Source organism: Columba livia, chromosome 31 (genome assembly GCF_036013475.1).
Source record: "Columba livia isolate bColLiv1 breed racing homer chromosome 31, bColLiv1.pat.W.v2, whole genome shotgun sequence".
Taxonomy (NCBI): domain Eukaryota; kingdom Metazoa; phylum Chordata; class Aves; order Columbiformes; family Columbidae; genus Columba; species Columba livia.
Window position 1 is genome coordinate 849,727 of NC_088632.1, and position 20,368 is coordinate 870,094.

A 20,368-nucleotide genomic window follows, 5' to 3' on the forward strand; every position below is an offset into this window, starting at 1 on the left:
GCAGGTGGGATGTGCAGGGCAGGGGGTGCGGTGGGTGCTGGAGGTGCCGGTGGGTGCGGGAGGTGCCGGTGGGTGCGGGAGGTGCCGGTGGGTGCGGGAGGTGCCGGTGGGTGCTGGAGATGCCGGTGGGTGCGGGAGGTGCCGGTGGGTGCGGGAGGTGCCGGTGGGTGCGGGAGGTGCCGGTGGGTGCTGGAGATGCCGGTGGGTGCTGGAGGTGCCGGTGGGTGCTGGAGGTGCCGGTGGGTGCGGGAGGTGCCGGTGGGTGCGGGAGGTGCCGCTGAGGCACTGCACCACCGCGTTCATGCAGCAGGTGTTCCCGTGGTTCCGCAGCCCCTGCGCGCTCATGGCCCCGGGCGGGCGCTGGGCACCCCCCGCCGCCGGTGCCGGTGCCGCTGCGGGGCCGGAGGGGCCGGCCGGGCGGTTTTGTGCGCGGCCGGCTCCTCCCCCGGCCGGGCTGGGGCTGCGAGCGGGGAGAGGGACGGGAGGAGGAGGACGAGGACGAGGAGGACGAGGGAGCAGGAGCGGGGGCTGCCCCGGTGTCCCCAGCATCACCGCGGGTACCCCAGCCTGATGTCCCCAGCATCACCCCAGGGTGTCACAGCATCGCTGTGGGGTGCCCTGATCCTGCCACCTCGGGGTGCTCTTAGCTGGGACAGTGGCACAGTGGCCACCTCTGCACCCTCCACACCGAGGTTTTGAGACCTAACGAAGCTCCCTCCACAAAGAGCCACAGAACAAGGGTGGCCACCCCAGCGCTGGCACAGCCCGGAGGCTTTGGCTGCCTCCTGCCCACCCCACACCAGCTGGCCCCACGTGTGGGTGCTCGTTTGGGGTCCGGCAGAGCTTGGCTGGGGAGGGACAGTGTCACCTTCCCCCCGCCGCAGGGATCAGCCCCTGAGCCTTCCCTATGTGCCCGGGGGGACACAGGATGGCTGAGGCCACTGGGTCAGCTCCTTCTCCCCACCTGCAGCGCCGCCAGCAGGGGAAACCCACTCTGGTTCTGACAAGCAGTTTTCAACCGGATCAGTCCCATGGTCCAGCTGGATCCGTCCCACAGCACCACGCATGTGGCACCGGCTGTTTCTGCAGCAACTCCCCTGGACGGCAACCCGGTGGCAACGTGTGGTTCTTCGCACAGCTCTGAGAGACTCGCAGCCCCAACCAAGTCCAGCCGTGTGAGGCTGGGACCCGCCTGTCTGTGCCAACAGCCTGGAGGTGAACCCTGGCCCGGGTTGCTTTGACAGCTGCCAGCACTGCTGAGATAACAGCCCCAGCGCTGCCCTGTGCCCGGGAGCCTGGGCACATCTCGGGCAGAGCTGTCCTTAACCAGGGCCAAGGGGCTGGCAAGGGATGGAGTGGGAAGGAGGTCCCTGTGCCAGGCACGGGTGCCACTGAGTGTCACCTCGCTGCAGGGCAGGGGGTGTTGCAGAGGCCCCATTGCGGCGTGTGGCTCTTCTCTCCCCGGGGAGCTGCAGAGGCTGATGATGATGTTGGGGGGGCTCCCAGGGGATCTGAGCTCGGCTGTGGGTGCTGCGGACTCTCTTCCATCCCTGCATCTGCCTTTCCCCCCGGAAGGGACAGCTGTGCCAGGCAGGCTCTGCAGCGCCTTCCCTGCCCCACAGACACCCTGGCCATGGGGATGTGCTGCAAGCCTGGCCCTGGATGCAGCTGGAGGTGATGTGGGTTCAGAAGAGACGGGGCAAAGTGGTGGAGGAAGGGCCAGGTGGTGCTGCTGGATGTCACAATCCCTCCTCCCATGGGGCAGGGTGTTGGTGGCAGGGACACAGTGACCTCCCCGGGGATGCCAGGCTGGTGGCCGCCAGCGGAACCTGAGCGGGGCTTAATGCTGGATTGAGTGGAACCAGAAATCCAAAGCAGTTTGTCAATGAAAGCAGGAAAAGCCTGAAGAAAAAGCGAGGGGAGCCGCACAGTGAAAGATGCAGGAGCCAGACTGAGAGATCAGAAACCAGCATTTGTTGGAAGGAGGTTGGTAGAAAGCAAGACCCGATGAACACAGGAAAGGGAAATAGTCTAAAATGCGACAGTGAAACAGGCACGTCCCAAAACTCCAAACCTGCCTGAATTAGGAAGTGTTAGATAACGGCAGTGGCTCTGCCGGGTCCCCAGCAATGTGCCACAAAGTGCAGCAGGTAACAGCAGCGAGAGCCTCTGAACGCCCTGCCACGCTGATGCGGGGAAGAAAACCAGCTCCCATCAGCCAAGGACCTAAAACCCTGCTGGGGTTCTTCTTGAGCAGCATCTTCCCAAGCGCCGGGGCGCAGGCAGCGATTCCTTTCTGACAGGTACCGCCAGTCCATTCCAGTCCAAAGCGTTTGCAGGTTGGAGCGGGCGCCAGGAATGCTCGCTATGCTGATCTGCCTTTCAACAAGATCGTGTGTGCGACCTTCCCCCTTCAAACCGCTCTGAACGCGATGCCTTCCTGTTCAGGCTGAATCCAACATCCATCGGCGCTGCAGCATGCTGCAGACTTGGGAGCAAATTTGGGGTGGGGAAAATGAAAACGTCCAATGCAAGCAGGGGGGGAAAACGCTTGCTCGCTATTCTGGAAAATTCCGTGTTGTTATGGCACGAACTGTCCCGGTGCCTCGGGCACCAGACGGCTGGGATGGATATTAAAGACACGGAGAGTTTTGGTTTGATCAGGGAGACACGGTGACAGGACAGTGTTGGAAACGTCTCCTCTGCCTGGGCAAGAGTCTCTGCCCCAGGGAGGCACTTGGGTGTCAGGATAAGCTCAAGAAAAAAGCCTGAGCAGGTCTGAGCTGAGCTGTTCCAGGCCCGGCAGAAATCCATTGTCATGCTGCCAATCACAATAACAATAAAAACAAAGGGAAAACGTGGTCCCCACTGTCTGGGCTTTGCCATCGGACAATGTTTTCTGTATTGGAGCCGCTCCCGTCCCTTGGCACAGGCTGGAACACCCGTGCGGCCGAGGGGAAATGTGCTTTCAGACACCCCGTCCCACTGCCGCGGGTTGTACCCGGGGCTGAGCTGGGGAGAACCGGTGGGGCTGGGAGACTGGGCATGGTCCAGCTCTGCCTGTGCACTGCCTGTGCTCTGCCTGTGCGCTGCCTGTGTGCTGCCTGTGCGCTGCCCGTGCGCTGCCCGTGCGCTGCCCGTGCGCTGCCCGTGCGCTGCCTGTGCGCTGCACGTGCGCTGCACGTGCGCTGCCCGTGCGCTGCCCGTGCGCTGCCCGTGCGCTGCCTGCACCACTGTCTCCACGCCTGTCTGCACCACTGCCTGCACTGCTGTCTGCACTAAACACAGCAGACTGAATTTAAACAACAAGTTATTCATTAAATAAGAGACAGGAGAGTGCAGAGAAGAGAGAGACCATGTGAAAGCAAGAGAGAGCCCACAAATGAGTAGACGTACAAGGCAGATGATGCTGAGACGGGCAGGAAAGGCGGCAGGAACAACGCAAACTGTTACAACAACTGCCAAGGTGATTTTCGGAAGTGATGAATCCAAAACAAACAGCAAATTCTTAGCTCCCCTGAAAAAGACTGAGCTAGAAAGGGCATCTAAGGACCTGGTAAATGCATACCAGGGAGTAGAAATATACTGTTTACTCTAAGAGAACAAACGATTGACAACAAACTGAGTGGTAAGAAAAGAGCATTTCCAGGGCCGGCCGGGGAAGCAGCAGCCCAGCAGCTCCGGCACCGGCTGTCAGCCCGAGCTGGGCTGTTTCCAGATGAGGACGGCACCGTCCGCGCTCACGCTCACCATGTACTTGTTCGCGGGGCAGATCTTGAGGCGGGTGACGTTGCCGCTGTGGCCCACTCCCACGTGAGTCACCGTGCCCTCCTTATAGTCCCACAGCTTCACCAGATGGTCGTCACCACCTGCGTCAGGCACAGAGGAAGAACAAACGATTACAATGACAGGACAAGGGGTAATGGGACCAAGCTGGAACACAAGAGGTTCCACTTAAATTTGAGAAGAAACTTCTTCTCAGTGAGGGTGCCAGAGCACTGAACAGGCTGCCCAGGGGGGTGTGGAGTCTCCTTCCCTGGAGACATTCAAAACCCGCCTGGACATGTTCCTGTGCGACCTCACCTGGGCGTTCCTGCTCCATGGGGGGATTGGACTGGATGATCTTCTGAGGTCCCTTCCCATCCCAAACATACTGTGATACTGTGATACACCGAGTTCTGCTGCTTTTTGTTCCCCGCTCCCAGGCAGGGGAACGCTTCGGTGTTCCTAGGAAGAGCAGGATATGTTTTCTTGGGCATTATGGCAAAAACTGCTTCTGTTCTGCTGGGGTCAGTGTCCAGTGAAGGGCTCAGGACCTTCACCAGCAGATCCCAGTGAGCTACAGCAGCATCTTCCCAGTCTGAACTACAGCCTGAACCACAGTATTTTTCTTCGGTGATTCATGTTCTTTTCCCCTTTAGCTGACCCCTTTTTTCAGCTTTTTCGCACTGTACTGAGATCCTTGGTTCACTGCCTTGCTTTTCCTGGTCTGAATACGACCTCCTTTCTCCAGCTCCAACCACGCACTCACCTGTGACAAAGGACGCCCCGTCCGATGTGATGTCCATCCCGTTGATGGAGCTCGACAGAGAGCCTTGCACTTCTCTGATTGCGGAGCCATCGAGCACTTCCCAGTACACGATCTAGAGAGCAGAGCAGAGCGGGGCGCTCAGCTGGCCGTGAGCAGCACACGGGTTTCAGCACCGCCCTGGGACACAACCTGCTGTGCAGGGACAGGAGTTTCACCCCAGAACCAGCGCCAGACCGTGTGTTGTGCACTGCAGAGCTCCTGCAGCTTTGCTCACCTTTCTGTCTGTTCCACTGGTGATGATCTGGTACTCTCCGCGATGGTAACACACGCATTTGAACAATGTGTTGTCTAGGATCATTTGTTTTCTCACGTAACGCCTGCAAAACACCCCAAAATGAGACAGAGCAACAGCGTCAAAACCCAAACTTTGCCTGCCTGGAATGTCTCTGCCTGTGCTGTACACCAGATCTCTCTCCTTGGATATTCTCAGGCACTGCTCTGAGTTCAGGGTTCCATGAAGCCCGTTAGGCTATCAGTTCTGTTTCCATCACAGCTGCCCTGTAGGACTCTTGATCTGCTGTCGTACGAAATGAAATGTTTAAACCCAGAATGCTTTCCAGGTGCTGTTCCCTATGCCAAGGTGTCCTCGGCCTTACCCAGTGCAGAAAGTCTGCAGATCCGCAAGAGCTCGACACGAGTCACAAAGTTCTGGGAAACAGAGCTAGTGGCAAACTTGGGAACTCACCTGCTCCACCTTGGCCAAGCAGGATCCCGCACAGGAAAACAACCGCAGAACAAAGGTTTGTCTGAGCTTTTCTGAAAAGCTTCTCGAATTGGAGGTTCTACATTCCCTGACCCGATTGTTCTTTCTAGAAGTTTTTATCTCTTCGTGCTCTTTTTCCCCTCCTCCTCGCTCTGTGGTGTCCCAAACCGGGCACAGTGACCCTACAGATATCACCAGCACTCCAAGTGCCTTCGCAATACTAATCTGTCGCCTTGCTCAAGATCCCAGATGACGCACGTTCCGTCCAGGCTGGCTGTGACACCCTCTTTGTCGTTCTTATTAGTCTTGATGCAGGACACGGCACCTCTGTGCTCCTTCAGAACTTCCCTCGGCTTCTGGGTTTTCTCACCAATATTCCAGATCCTCACCTGAAAATCAGCAACACACATCTGCTCTGGTACCAGCTGGTCCTGCCGGAGCTCAGGAGGAGCTTTCCTGAACTCTGCCTTTCTCTGCCAACACGTACAGCAGCTCAGTCCCAACCGTCTCCATTGGCCTGTGGGTTATTGGTGCAGCTGACCTGTGAAGCTCAACGGAGTTCTCCACAGTGTAATCCACTTGCTTCAGGAATTCGTGGCCATCAACCCCAGGCCTTGGTTTTGCCAAGTGCCCGCTCTCCCATGCTTCATTTTACACAGCTCTTGATCAGGAAAAACCACCCAGTCCACGATCTATTGCCAGTGGTGCTTTCAAGATCAAAGCACAAAGCTGCTGCAATGGAATAGAAAGGAGCTACCCGCTATTTGTCCTACAGAGAATGCCAGGAAGGAAATACAAAACAGCTCTTTAAAGCTTCGATGTGAAACACGTGCCTGAAAGCACCTCTTTTCCCTGTGCTGGTAACAGCCAAAATCTTTCTGCTTTGAGGCCTTGATCCTTCACACCTTGCACGTCCTGTCCCACTAGTGCCAAACATTGCAATGTCTGTTCACCTCGACATTCCACTAAGGCCAAATCCCAGGGAAAATTTAGACATTTAGACACGGGCATCAAAGGCAGAGAAGAGCTGACCTTCCACGCTTTCGAGGCTGATGCCGAGTTCCCGAAGGGATCTGGATGTCCAGTTGCCACTTGCTCAAAGCTCAGAGCATCCCGATCCCTTCAGCAACCCTGAAGTCACAGCTTCCTGAGGACTGATTCTGACAGAACCATTGGCATCGCAGAGCAGCTTTTTTGTGTTCCCAACGAGTACTGCAAGTGCGCCCCTGCGGTTCTCCTTTCTGCTTCACCAACCTTTAGTTGTAATTCTGTCTCAGCTGCACAAATACAGCCAAATAGAGGGGAGAGACAAATGAACAAAAAGGATGAAGAGCATATTCTGCATTAGAAGGATTTCCAAAACTGCCATGCCAGAAGAAATCGGGGTACTGTTTTACATGATGCCCTCTGAGAACAACAGCACATCTCAAAGCTGATCTCTTTGAACTCAGCCCTTGGCTCAAGCGGCAGCTCAGAACAGCTCCCGTTCTGACTGAGCACTTCCAGGCAATTCGCAGGCCCTGTGATGAGCGCACGAAGCTGCTCCAGGTTTTGAAGCACAAATTACCTGCCCGTCACCTCCTCCGCTAATGATCTGTTTGCAGTCGCTGGTCGCAGCAATTGCCGTCACTCCCAGGTTATGGGCGTTGTTGATCTCGTACATTGGCTCTCCCGTAGCGGGCACGAAGGCGCGGATTTTCCCGTCATTCCAAGCTGATGAACAGAAAGAAAGAGACTGCCCGGGCGCACAGACTTTCCTCACGCTGTTGTCGCTCTTTCCTTTCCAAACCAACCCCTTTTTATAAAGAAGTTCCCACATAAGGCCCACGCTGTTAGATCACCAGCATACCCGTGAAAACCACTGTGCTGCAGATGAGCCCGCAGAGCTGTTGAAATGTAATTGCTTTTGGATTCTGGCTGTGGACAAAGTGGTTTGGTAACCATGGGGAGGCTGCACGGCTGCTCTAGGACTGCAGGAGTCCCTGTGTCAGCAACTTGCACATGGCGATGGACGGCGGCTTTATGCAAACATGCTCTCCATACATCACAGGTGAAGCTGCTGCACACAACAAGGTTGATATTTTAGAATTAGGTAATTTAAATAAGACTGAACCGCATTCTGGATTGCCGGAATTCACTGATCCAAAGCAAGGTCTCCAGCCCTTGCCTTCTACCCTCACCGCAACTGCAGCACCAGGACAGCGGGGCTGCCAGCAAAGTCCATCGCACCAGCTGCAAGCAAAGAGGCCTTTGGGTGTCGCCATGAACTCCATTTAAACGCTTTCCCAATTTAATCTTCTCTTCGTTTTAACATACTGATGTTTATTAAGTTGAGCAACCACGGCTCTGGACTGACCATTACCTGAAACGATGACCATGCCGTCCCTCGTCACCTTGACCGCGTGGCAGGTGACGTTGGGGACGGTGATTTGCAGCCGCTCCAGACGTTCCGGCGTGTACCACACTCGAATGTCGTTTGTGGAGCAGGTAACGAACAAGTCCCAATGTCCCCTGGAGAGTTCAGAGAGGAGAGGGAACGAGGAGGGGCACACAGAAACGCTCCTTGCTTTGTCACAGCTCAAATCGGCCTCCAAAGCTCGGCTTTGCTAACCTGCAGCTGGGATCTGCCCCACAGGGATCCCCATGGCTAAGACAAAGGCCTTTTTTGGAGGATCACCTTTCTCACATGAAATTCCCCTGGTTTGGGTTCTCTTCAAAGATTCATTTTAAGGAACAGTTAAAGGGAAACTAAAAGAACTCTTTCTGCTGAAGCTGTGACGTTTATTCCCCATATTCAATCTCTAAACAACTTCATGTGTTCTATAGAATAGACACAAAAGTGGGTGTAAAAGTGCTGACTGCCCAGGTTTAACATCAGCCACTAACAGCAGCCTCACATTGTAAAGATGTCATTTTTTATCTTGCTTACTGGATGATTCCCATTCAACAGCGCTGAAGGCAATAGAAATGATGGCAAAGTCTGTTCATAATACACTTGTTATAAATGTTGGAATAAAACAAGACCTGCAGCATTTCAAAAGCCATGGGACACAGTGCTTTGAAATAAGCTCTAAGCCACTCGTCCTAGGGATGCAACAGAAAGTGACATCTAGAAAGGTACCGCGAGCTTTTGTTCAACAGCACCATCAATGCCCAGAAAGGTGAACCAGGACAGAGAAAACCGGCACAACACAAGTGTGGCCTCTTTCAAGCCCAGCTTGCACGGGTGCTTTATCAACCAGGATAACATCAGCAAGTGAAGGATTCTGAAATAAGCCAGAGCAGGGAAATTAAGCCCGTATTTCCCCATCAGCAATAGGCTTTGTTCAAGAGCAGGCAACAGATAAGAAGTTCAAACATCTACGCAAGGATGTAGTCCTGTAGTCCTTACAGTCAGCACTAATGGCTGTGACACAGGCGTGTCAATCAGCGGTATCAGCAGCACATCACCCTAAAGCTCCACCTGATTTTCTCATTAAATGAGAAGATGTGGGTTTGAGGCTGGCGGCAGGCAGGGAGGAGCGCTTCCTGCACCCTGCACTCCCTGCACCTCGGTGACATCTGATCCTTTGTGCTGGGCCGAGAAGCGAAGCAATAAAAATACGCCAAAAATGTTCATTTGGATCAAAATCCCATTTTCCATCTGGAGAGATGATCCACTGTGGGTTTAAAAAAACAAAAGAAAGAGTCACGATGCTACTACCCAGGAAGGGAACATTTGCTGTGCATTCACAAGACAAATGCAGAGCGACCCTGGGACAAAAGGGGGAGGCTGCCATCCCTGCCGGTGCCCAAACATCAATAATTCAGGTCTTTTTACTTATCATCCTTTCTGCAGATCAGTGATTTTTCCAGTGCTCCAACTGAACTGCTGCCTTCTGCTTTGAAGCAGCTGCTCACCGTCACCCCGGCGTTTTTTGGGCAGGTGACAGCATCGCCCGTATCAATCATCCCAACAGATGGTACCAGGCTCTGGGTTCCTGTGGTCAAAGCTGCGCACACAGGCACCCTGACCTCAGCGGCAGCTCCTCAAGCTTCTGCACCAGCCAAATACAGCCCAGCCCGTTATACTCACTCAGGAAAAACAATGTCGTTGACGGCTTCGGTGTGACAGACGGCGACCAGCTCCTCTTTAAATGTAGCGTAGGCACTGCGGTGCATCTGGCCTTTATTTGTCCCTAGAAAGAACTGGTCGTCCCGACCTCTACACGTCAGGGAAGTGACAGCACCTTCAACTCGCATTCTCCTGTGCAAAGAAAGCAAAGGTTTGGCCATACATTGACCTCGAGGAACTTTCATTTTCCAGCTTCTCGAGAATTCGACTGTCGCTGTTTCCCCAAAAAGCTCCGCACTAGGCTGTGATATCAAGACGCAAGAGCGTGGGCAGGACTAACATTCCATTCCCAGTCACGTTTCCTACTTCCCATGATCTTGCCCGTCCCACCTGCTGCTCTGCCAGGGCTGGCACAGGCAGCGCTTTGGAGACTTGATTTCCTGCACCAGGGCCTAAGGTAACAACAGCTTTGTTGATATTCTTGCTCAAGTGCACTTCAATATCCCACTTTCAAGGATATTTCCAGACTGTTTAGACCTTCTGGGAATAGTTTCAGTCGTACAAAGCTAAGCTTGCAGAACTGTACACTTGAAGGGGATATTCAAGCAATGCCAAATGAGTAGGTGTGAGCCCAATTTTCAAATCACGTATGGGGAAATGACGCCTGCAGCTTTCTATCTGGTATGCAGAAAAAAGCCTTGCAAATACTCCAGCACTTCCAGACACGTGCCTATCAAATTAGCAGAGCCCTGCTTTACAATCCCATGACCCCCAACAAACCCTTTTGGAGATGGCAACTACTACTCTTTCTCACCCGGCGTAAATAAGCATCATTCTATTGACTTCAACAAATCTGTCTGGCTTGGCATCAGTTTAGGATCTGACTCCTACTGCTCCAAAGGAAACAACAGTCATTTCCAAGGAAGGATCAGAGGGCACTTCCCTGCAAACGCACGCAGTCATTTTCAGTTTGCTCCAACCTCATGACGCTGGAACCAGACCGTGTATTGTGTCTGCAGGACTGAAAAACTGAGACTGACTTGGATGATGCCTTTCCATAGAAATGATTGGTTCTCATACCGTGACCCTTTTGGAGGAATTGTCACCTCTCCCCTCCTGATTCTTCCATCTACAAACTCACTTCTTTACTTGGCAGTCTGAGCCTGTACAGAGAGCTACAGTCCCTTCTCCGGTGCCGACTATTAAACCTCCTGTCTTCGGCAAAAGCAAAGCTGTGACTCCCTAGGAGAAAACAGGATGAAAACGCAATCGGATGGGAGCAGAGGCTCCTTGCTGCTGCAGCCACGCTGAACAGCACAACGGAGTCTCTACCGGGCTCCCGACGGCGGTGCTTATCTCACTCCAATATGGCTTTGTCAGTGTTTTGTCACTGACCTGGGCTAAAGAGTGGCTCTCTAGAGGGAGAAGGGAGAAAAGAGTTATTAACTGCAGGTCTATATGAACTAATACAGTACGAGGAGTGAGCAAACAGCATTATCTTGGATTCTTCAGAGCAGCTGGGACCACGTACAGAGCCTGACCTCATCGCAGCAAGCGATACCCACATCGTGGAGCGGCACTCGCGCTTTTCCTTCCGCGTGTCCTTCATCCAACAGCCACGAAAACAACAGAGGATACAACTCAGCTTCAATGGTCTTTCCTACAGCTCTTTTTAGGATGATCCTCTGCGTCTCAGGCCTCTCTCTCTGCCTGAAAGATGCAATCCCATCTCCCACCTATTAGGAATCAAATACGTTTGTCACAGGAAAGCTTTGGAAATGAGTCAGCCCATGGTCAACACGGGTTTCTGCTGTTACTGAGCAGAGCAGATCAACGGGAGGCCAGCCACTGGAAAAGGAGAAATGCTGTTCGGTGGATAAAGTACCAGGCTACAGGAAAAAAATGCATGACAACAACATCAACAAAAAACACCCAAACAAATGAAAACAGTCCTCAGCCTTCCACAAAATACAAGTGTAAGAAGAGTCAGATCTGCTTCAGTTCTGCCACCTGTGAAGTAATATTACTGTTCCATGTACAACAGATTAATTCTTGAAAATCACCAAGAGACTCCAAGATAGGCTGCCAGAGGAGTGAAATGACTTCTGTGGGGTTAAATCACAGTATCACAGTATCACAGGATGTTTGGGATGGGAAGGGACCTCAGAAGATCATCCAGTCCAATCCCCCCATGGAGCAGGAACGCCCAGGTGAGGTCGCACAGGAACATGTCCAGGAGGGTTTTGAATGTCTCCAGGGAAGGAGACTCCACACCCCCCTGGGCAGCCTGTTCAGTGCTCTGTCACCCTTACTGAGAAGAAGTTTCTTCTCAAATTTAAGTGGAACCTCTTGTGTTCCAGCTTGGTCCCATTACCCCTTGTCCTGTCATTGTTTGCCACTGAGAAGAGCCTGGCTCTATCCTCACGGCACTCACCTTTTATATAGTTATAGACATTAATAAGGTCCCCCCTTAGCCTCCTCTTCTCCAAACTACAGAGACCCAGCTCCCTCAGCCTTTCTTCATAAGGGAGGTGCTCCACTCCCTTCATCACCTTTGTTGCCCTACGCTGGACTCTCCTGATATTCTAACTTGGGAAAATATCCCTACGAGCTTGGGCGAACTTCTGCATGAGTGAAATGGAAAGGACAAAACCATGAAATAAAGGAGCTTTGTGCCACCAAACTGGAACTGAAAACGAAGTTCCCGTCCCAGAGGCGCCTGCAGAACCTGTAGCCGGCGGCTGTTCCGCCCAGACAGACCCGCAGGGACGGGCAGGAGCTGTTGGACTGACACCGTAAGTCACAGTCCAGACTCCAGCAGCATTTGCCGCTCCCAGGTTCATAAGCACCATTGCCAGCCCTTGGGATCCCACCAGCAGGTTTGCAACGTTCAGATTGTTTCTCCTTTAAGCCCGAGCCATTATGGGAAAACAACAATTTCTGTTTGGTGGTGGCTCTTCGGGGAAAAACAATGCCCAGCTCCAGCATTTAGTGTTGTGAAAGCACCAAGAAGTCAATTCTCAAAGAGCGACCAAGAGGCGACTCAGAGTAATTCTGTATTGATTCCCCAGGAAGAAACCCCTGTCGTGGGCTTGACTTGTGACTGGGGAACACACACAGATGTCGCTGCTGTAGGATTCAAAGTCTGACATCTGAGCAGCACCCCCAGCCTTCCTGTGCTTCTCAAGCATTAATCTGGCCGAAGCCCGGGAAATGTTCAGCATTTAACACCTTCAGAGGGTTTAGAAAAACCAAAGCCACAAAGTGTTGGTTTTGTTCGCGGAAAGGACTGAAGGGCTAAGGAAGGAGAGAGAAGAAGTGAAGAAAGAAGAGAAAACAAAATGGACATCTGAGCTGTTTAGACCCAGAAAGGAGACGGAAAAAGCCACAGGCGAGCTCTGATGAATCTGGGAAAATTCCTTTGCTTCGATTATCCACGCAAATAGAAGCAATTGGTTGTTTTTAAAGGCTTGCTTATACGTTTTAAAGGAAAAAACCCCAAATCACCATAAGCGTTACTGTGCATTCCAGCGCTGGCAATGCAGGCAGCCTCACACCTACCTACGCATCGGCTTAAAGACGATTTAACTTGAGGATCAAATAACCATGGGCTGCAGAAAAGAACCTGACACACGCTCTCCCGCTCTGTGATTCACCAGCACTGAGTTCCCCGTTCGCCGGCTCCAGCAGCAGCACATCCGCAGTCTCCTGATGGGTGACAAACACGACCTGCGGAGAGGATCTTCTGCCACATTCTCACAGCGGCAGCGGCGCCGGGTTTCGTGCAAATATTCTCAGCAAACGCACAAGAACAAAGGGATTCTTTTGCATTAGAAAGACGATCCACAAGCAGAGCGGTTTCTGAGCAATGCTTCTGGAAACTTCCTCCGAGGCGCTGGCAGCGTTTGGCAAGTCCCCTGTTATCACGGGCCCATCACCTGGCTGCTGAGCTCCTGGTCTGCGGTTTTGCCTGTAAAATCTTCCACCTCAGACGCCCTTTGGGTTCAGCGTTATGGCAGGTGGCAGCATTACAAATGCAACCTATGACTACGGAGTTTATCTGATTACAGCTGCCAGTGCTCTTGTAGGTGAAATGCAGAGTCTAACGTAGGAGGTTAAAAATATCTCCATTCATTATTGACTGCTCACCCAAAGAAACCAGCGCTTTCAAGTACGACTATAAATAAAAACCCCATCAGAACTGCAGCCTGCCCGGTCCCTTCCTGCAGGGATTCCTGCTCTTTGTCCCACTCGGATCTCTTGCAAAGCTCTCGAGCGCTCTGTGAACTCTTCCAGCGCATCTCCTGTCAATATTTATTTCTTTTTACAATGCAAATCACTCCAACTACTTCTGAACATGCGTTTGCAATTGTACATCCCTCTTCACATTCCAACGGGTGCCTTACAGCTCCTCAGGCCCGCGGCAGGGAGCAAAATTAATGCTGCTGTTTATTCCAGTCTTTATACACCTTAGAGACAGGCACTTAAACTTCATTCCAGGTAGATGGAAAACAAGTTGCTTCATCATAACAAACTATTTTGCCACTCCTCTTCAAAACAGAAACCAAGAAATCTTCAGATCGTGTCTATACAATCAACACGTTCTTATGTATCTAAAGGCAAAGTTCCTTTAAGGGTGCCCCACCTTGTTTTCAACAGAATCGCCTCCTCACCCCGCAGTATCTAAACCCTTTACAGATGTGCTCGGCGTGGGGTGGCTGTGGACTCCAGGTTTGCAGTTTCATGCTTTGCCACCGGATCGTAATTCCCCGGTGCAACTGGTGAACATGGGTTGCAGAGGTTTGTTCTCAAACACAGACAGCATTGCAATGCGTGGCTCCGGAGGGGAGAAGTTTTGGTACAAGTGCTAATGCAAGGTACATTTTCAAGAAAGACACACAAGATGTCTTGGTTAGCAACGGGATGGACTAAATTGTGTGGAAACAAGGATGCAAATAGTTTTGTTCTGATAAACGCTGTGGTTTTGACTCGAAAAAACATCTGCAAAATACCTCTTTTGGCACTGGAGGTGAGGCTACAACTGGAAATTTCTGCCATAAAACACGAGATCCTACGTGTGTCCAGCGAGCACTTGTTGACAGTCTAGTGACAAGGCGTGATTTGTGTGCAGAGATGTGCAGGGGGTGGGCGGAAAGGGAATCACAGCACGGAGCTGGGAAAGAGAGCTGGAAAGTATGAGAGGGGATCTGTGGCCGAGGCACTGACAGTAACTGCAGAGAAAAACGTCCCAGCGCCTTCCCAGTGACGGCAGCAACACGGGTTTGCCCTGGTGAATTCCCCTCCTCGGGCACAAGGGAAGCGCATTGGGAAGAGCGAGGGAGAGAGCAAGAGGAGAAGGGGTGACGGGGCTGAGCGTGTCTGACCGAAAAGCCTGTGAACAGGAACGCCTGTTTGAAGCGGGAGGGGAAAGGAGGAGACTGGGAGGACTCCTCGCTATTTCCATCCAACGGGAATGTCTCCTTTTCTCTCCCGGCTCCCCCAACGACCAGTGCCACATCCTAAGAAGCTGCCACCACATGACAGTCACAAACCCAAGCTGAAGCCAGATTAGCGCCTACCAGCTCAGGGCTCGTCCACAAGGCTGGCAGGCGGCTGTGATGAGACCCACTTCTGGATCTTCCCTTCTCCTCAACACCTTGTCAGCCTCTTGCACAGTCAAGGGGCCTGTTTTCCCTCAGCTTTTCACTCTCAGAAGCCATGTCAGCTGAAGCTCATGATGCTCCAAAGGTCTCTGCCACAAACTGCCGTTCCTATGGATCTGCCTTACGATAAAACCCCTCACAGTACGCACTGGACTGTGGTCTGGCTTTGAGCCTTGGCTTTTTCTTTTGGACCCCCAAACGGCACAGCATCCTGCTCGTGACCCTGCCTGACGGCTTCTTTAGCAGTGTTCTCAGAAGTGTATTTTTGGTGCCGTTTTGTTTCAAGTGCATTTGGCACCTTTCCCTCAGCCCTGAGGACACGGGAGTTCAGGCCCTCGGGTGGCTTCAAGCAGGGGCTCTGGGCGAGGTGCACGTGCTGCGAGATGGAGAAGGACTCAAAGCACGCAGGCATTGCAAGGGGAGGTGACAGTCACCAAGACCTTGGCCTAAGAGACAGCACAGAGCAGCCACGGGTCCTGCGTGGACGCAAAGCCCTGCAGGGGGGCAGCCGGACAAGGGGCTCAACCGCGGCCAGTGCGGGTGTCCCCACACGGGGACACACCTGCAGCGAACTTACCATTGCCAGCAGGAAAACAAAACACATCCATTCCTGTCCTTTAAGAGGGACACAGAGAAAAACTACTTGCATTCCTACAATATAAGTGGGAAAAACAAGTAATAACTTCTCCACCCTTCTGGAACAGATAAACATTGAACTGTGTTTCAAAGGATTCAGTGGGTCCAAGTTATCCCGGAGACATGGGCCTGCATTTGTAACGCAATAAATATTTCATCTGGAAGGGGCACGTACATGGTTTGGATGCACCTGTCCAAGCAAAGTTCAGGAGGCTGAGAGAAACAAGCCCAGAGGAGCGTTTTCTTTGGGGCTGACTGCTGAACTGCTCTTACAGCCCCTGTGGGCTTGTGCTGCTCTCAGAGCAGATCTGCTGCCCCGCAGGACAGCGGCCCCGCGGCATCCCCACCAGCACAGCCGGCCCTCCCGCGGCAGCGCTGCCCCTGCTGCTCGCTGCTGGGCGTGCTGCTGACGCAGTCGCAAAACACATCCCAGCTTAGGCAAGGGATAGACCGAGACGCTACAAGAAGCCTTTTCTAGCACCAAATAACGAGAAATCAACAACAAGTGTTCTAGCTGGTGCCGATTGTTTTATCATTACAGCTGCCTGCATGCAGAATTCTTGTATGACCACAGGTCAGAAGCTCCTTATTCAGGAGATAACTCCTGTTTGAGGATGCTCAGACCCACGAGTCCCAATTAGAGACAAAAAAAAGCTCAGTTAAAAAAACCCTTGGGGTTATGAAGTCAAGAACTCAGAAGTTAAAAAGCAATAGAATCAATGTACCCTGTGCAACCTTGTTTTGTCCAAATTGTACATACGCATTACAATAAACTCTTGAATTACATGATTTATACTGCCTTTTTCAGTAAGATCTCTGCCTCACCAGTGGCAGAATCAGAACAGCAAAAAGACGAAGGGAAGTGGGGGAATGGGATGGGGAACAAACACAAAAAGAAAAGTTCAGTCCAGACAGTTTAACACATTTGTGAGATCTGACTATAGGACCTTACAGCAGTAAGTGCGGGAAAGCCTCTCAAACAAGCGCTTCCACCAGCCTTCCCAGGAACGTCCTCTGTCTCACTCCAGCTCGTATCTTCTTAAAAGAAGCAAAAAAGTCAGGAACTGCTCCATTTTTATTACTGCTTTTCACTTTCTATGACGTTTACCAGATTAATTGTACAAGAGTTTGTGGGATGACACACGAGATTCAAGTAAAACCCAAATTCTGAGCCAAATGAAGCTCAATGAAAGCAGGACAATGGGCTCAGCCTTCAGCATCAAGACCGAGACACAAGGAACTGACAGCGCAGGAAAAGCGTTAGTCTGAGAATCCGCTTTGTGATGGTTCTCCCGCAGGTTGCTCTACCTTCAGTCACTGACAAAGAGCAGGACAAGGACAGAATTGGAGTCACAGAGCTGCTACTCACCATGCTCAACTTCTTCTTCTGGGGCCCACAGGCAGTCAGCACCTTGCTGCTTGTGTTCACTTTCAGGACATCTCCACTCGTCGTGCCAAGATGAAAATCACCATCATCGTCTGTCATCTATAAGAAAGCATAAAGAAAAAGAGATCACGGTCTGGATACTGAGACCCGTGTCCCACGCCTGACACTGGGCTGCATCAACAGCTTTAGTTCAGTGGATTGCCAAGAGTTCACCTGGGGGAACCCAGCCAATGTTTCTGTTCCATCACACGCACAGATCCAGAACACTGCTGAACGCCAGACACTTTCTAACCAAATCTAGATCATATTTGGAAGCATAAAAATACGGGTGCCGGAGCCCGTGACCGTAATACGTGCTGCTTCTCTTGAGGAGCATCCAGAACACTCTTTCCCAGAGGCCGTGGGAGATCAACGGCCATGGCCAATGCTGAGGAACTTCACTGCCGTCACGCGCTTGGGACCAACATTTCCAGCATTATTAGAGAAACTCGTGGGTTTTCTCTAGTCTGTACAGAGTTTCTTAGTTTAGCAAAGTCATCTTGGCTGAAACGTACCTGAACACACACGCTGATTCCTCTCAGTTGCCCCGCGTAGCATTCAGATGGATGGATTGTTTTAGTTGCTGTGTCGAGTTCCCACACTCGAATGGTGAAACTATAAGAACAAATAGAGTGGGATCAAATCCACAGATGCAGAAACCTCCAAGTTTTTTCAGTACTACAAGATGTAAAAAGCCTTCACAAGGCTCCATTATTCTGATCTTTCAATACGGAGAAAAAGAACAATATCAGAGAAGTCTCTTATGGAAACTTTTTCCGGGGAAATCAAAAATCTTAAGGCTTCAGCAAAAACACATGAGGACACTTTCAACTCTTTTCTAGTGCAATTTAATTGACGATGTCAGAGACGATGTCATATCTTTAAGCAGAGTCACCCTTACATTTACCAAAGTGCTAAAATTGCAAAGGCGAGCACTCATAAGTGCGAGTGCAGCCAAGAGCATCCAAAGCCGTCCCTGATGCACAGGGAGGTGCAGGCCCTCAACGCGTTTAAACGTCAGCCTGGATATATGGGCGCTGCCGCAAATCCTTGCAAAACGCGACGTTTTGTACAACTTTTGTTACAAGCCAGTGACCAACTGTACATCACATCTGGTGAGGACAGGAGATCATCCAACGACCGGCAAGACATCACTGTTTCGACATTAATTAGCCATTGTTCAGGGGCACTCATTGACTGCTTTTCTTGTGTAAACACTGGCAACTAAATATGTTAAACACTGCACGGGGAATGCTGAGTACAAAATCCTGCTATCAGGAGCAGAAGTGACGCACGTGGGCCCCTGTGTGCTGCTCTGAAAACATATTGTCACATGGAGAACAAGCAGAAATGCCTTAAAGCTACAACCTGACGGGTATTCATGAGTCCATTCAGAGTAAAAAGAAACAACACAAGCACACAGTTGCTTAAGTTTCCTTGTAGTTAAACAAAGACTCTTTGTCAAAGGAAATAGGGCCAGGGGTTCTCTCGCTCTGCTCGTTCCTCTCAACAAACCCTTACTTTCCAGCAGTGACAAACACCTCGTCCCTGCAGCTGGAGCACATGACGACGTTGGCATTGCCGGCGCTGCGCGGCGAGGCCGGGCTCCCGCACACAGCCTCTCTCTTACTGACGTCCCACACCATCACCCTGCAGGAGAAGAAAGCCTTGAAACAGCTTCGCTTTTTGACATTGCTTGGAAGTCAATTACTAAAAACCAAAAGCAAGCCAAAGCCTATTGTCCTGCAGTCTGTTCCTACCAGGACACACAACAGAAGTAACTTTGTAGAGATTCTACCCAAGAAAAAACTTGTCACCAAAGTGTGGAATTGCAGTTTACATCCCCTGCTCCTGAAGCAAGGCTACGTGGATTTATCAGATTCCTTCTGCGGAGCACGACTCAAATCATACAGAATCACAGAACAGCTTGGGTTGGAGGGACCTTCCCAGCTCCCCAGTGCCCCCCTGCCGTGAGCAGGGACATCTTCAGCAGCTCAGGGTGCTCAGAGCCCCGTCCAGCCTGGCCTGGGATGTCTCCAGGGATGGTTCAGCCACCACCTCTCTGGCCAACCCGGGACAGGCTCTCACCACCCTCCCTGGAAAAACGTCTCAGGCCGCCCATAGAATCTGATTCTTGTCAAAGATCTTGTGCCAAGAAGCGGAAATCCTTACCTGCCGTCGTCCTGGCCTCCCAGGGACACAAGATAAATGCCTCTGGGCGAGAACGAGAGTCCCTCGACTTTGCCCTCGTGCAGCGAGAGCCGAGCAAGTAACTCCTGCTTTGGGAAATCCCAGAGGATGACGTCTGCCTGCGGGGCAAAGCAGAAGGGGGGGATGGCAGAGCATGAGCTGTAACTCGCAGGATCAGGGAGAACAACGTTCTCTGGCAGGAAAGTTGTTCGAAGGAGCCCAGCCCAAGCTTCTCTGCAGCCCTGGGCACCCCTGACACAAAGAGGCTTCAGACTGGGTGCTGTAAGAAGCATTATTCCAGCTGAGCACTTGAGTAGCTCTGCTTCATTTCAGCACCTAAATTTACCCTGAGACACTGAGTATTTGACTTAGGTTTTAAAATACTGAAAGCACTAAAACCTGATCCCTTCCAAGTGTCTTGAGGTCTTTCAAACAGGCAAAAATAAAACGAAAAGAACTTCAGAGGTCTGAAAATGCAGGTAGGTACCTGTCAAGGGCTTTTGAAAGTCCTAAGCTGCTCTGGAACTCAGGTCTCACTTGAAATAAACCACCATTTATTAATTAATGTCTAATGAGATTTTGGCTGCCACACGCCCACAACACTTTGGATAAAAAGGACTGGAACTAAAAATCCCTCAATCCTAGGGAGACTGCTTCATGTTTTACAAAAACATAAAGGCACATCCAGCAATGGAGTAACTACAATTTCCCATTCCCTTCAACATCTTCCCATTGCAGATATTTATTTTCCAACCAAAGAAAAAATAAACGAAAGGTGTTCCCACCACTGGCAAGCCAACTCCAATTTCTCTGGTCAATACTAAGCGGTTAAAATCAGAGCATTACCCACCTTGAACCCAATGCAGGTGACTTGTCCTGAAGCGACGTACATCCCATCCCTGGACACGACAACGCAGGACACGTTATCGGCCTGGCCATGCAAGAAACTCTGTTTCTTAGTGTCCAGGTGCTGAATCAGCACCGTACAGCCCAGGGGGTACAGGATGTGCTCCCTGTCGGGGTGGCAGATGAGGCCACAGGGAACATGTCCTGCAAGAGAAACGGGTGAAAGATCCGCTGGCTGCCAACAGTTCAGGGGCTGCAG

General features: G+C 51.7%; 1 protein-coding gene across 1 annotated transcript; it reads right to left on the bottom strand.

Annotated features, from left to right (window-relative positions):
• Nucleotides 1-3,541: 3,541 nt before the first annotated feature.
• On the bottom strand, nt 3,542-19,556 carry LOC135576823 (cilia- and flagella-associated protein 52-like). Its single transcript, XM_065043976.1, has 12 exons — nt 19,246-19,556; nt 18,595-18,723; nt 17,589-17,688; nt 17,017-17,133; nt 10,490-10,590; nt 9,370-9,540; nt 7,657-7,805; nt 6,862-7,007; nt 5,532-5,683; nt 4,806-4,908; nt 4,532-4,643; nt 3,542-3,869 (listed from the first exon to the last, which is right to left on the bottom strand). The coding sequence occupies exons 1-12, from the start codon at nt 19,554-19,556 to the stop codon at nt 3,694-3,696; spliced, it is 1,767 nt and encodes a 588-aa protein (XP_064900048.1). The 3' UTR covers nt 3,542-3,693.
• Between the last annotated feature and the right edge of the window lie 812 nt (nt 19,557-20,368).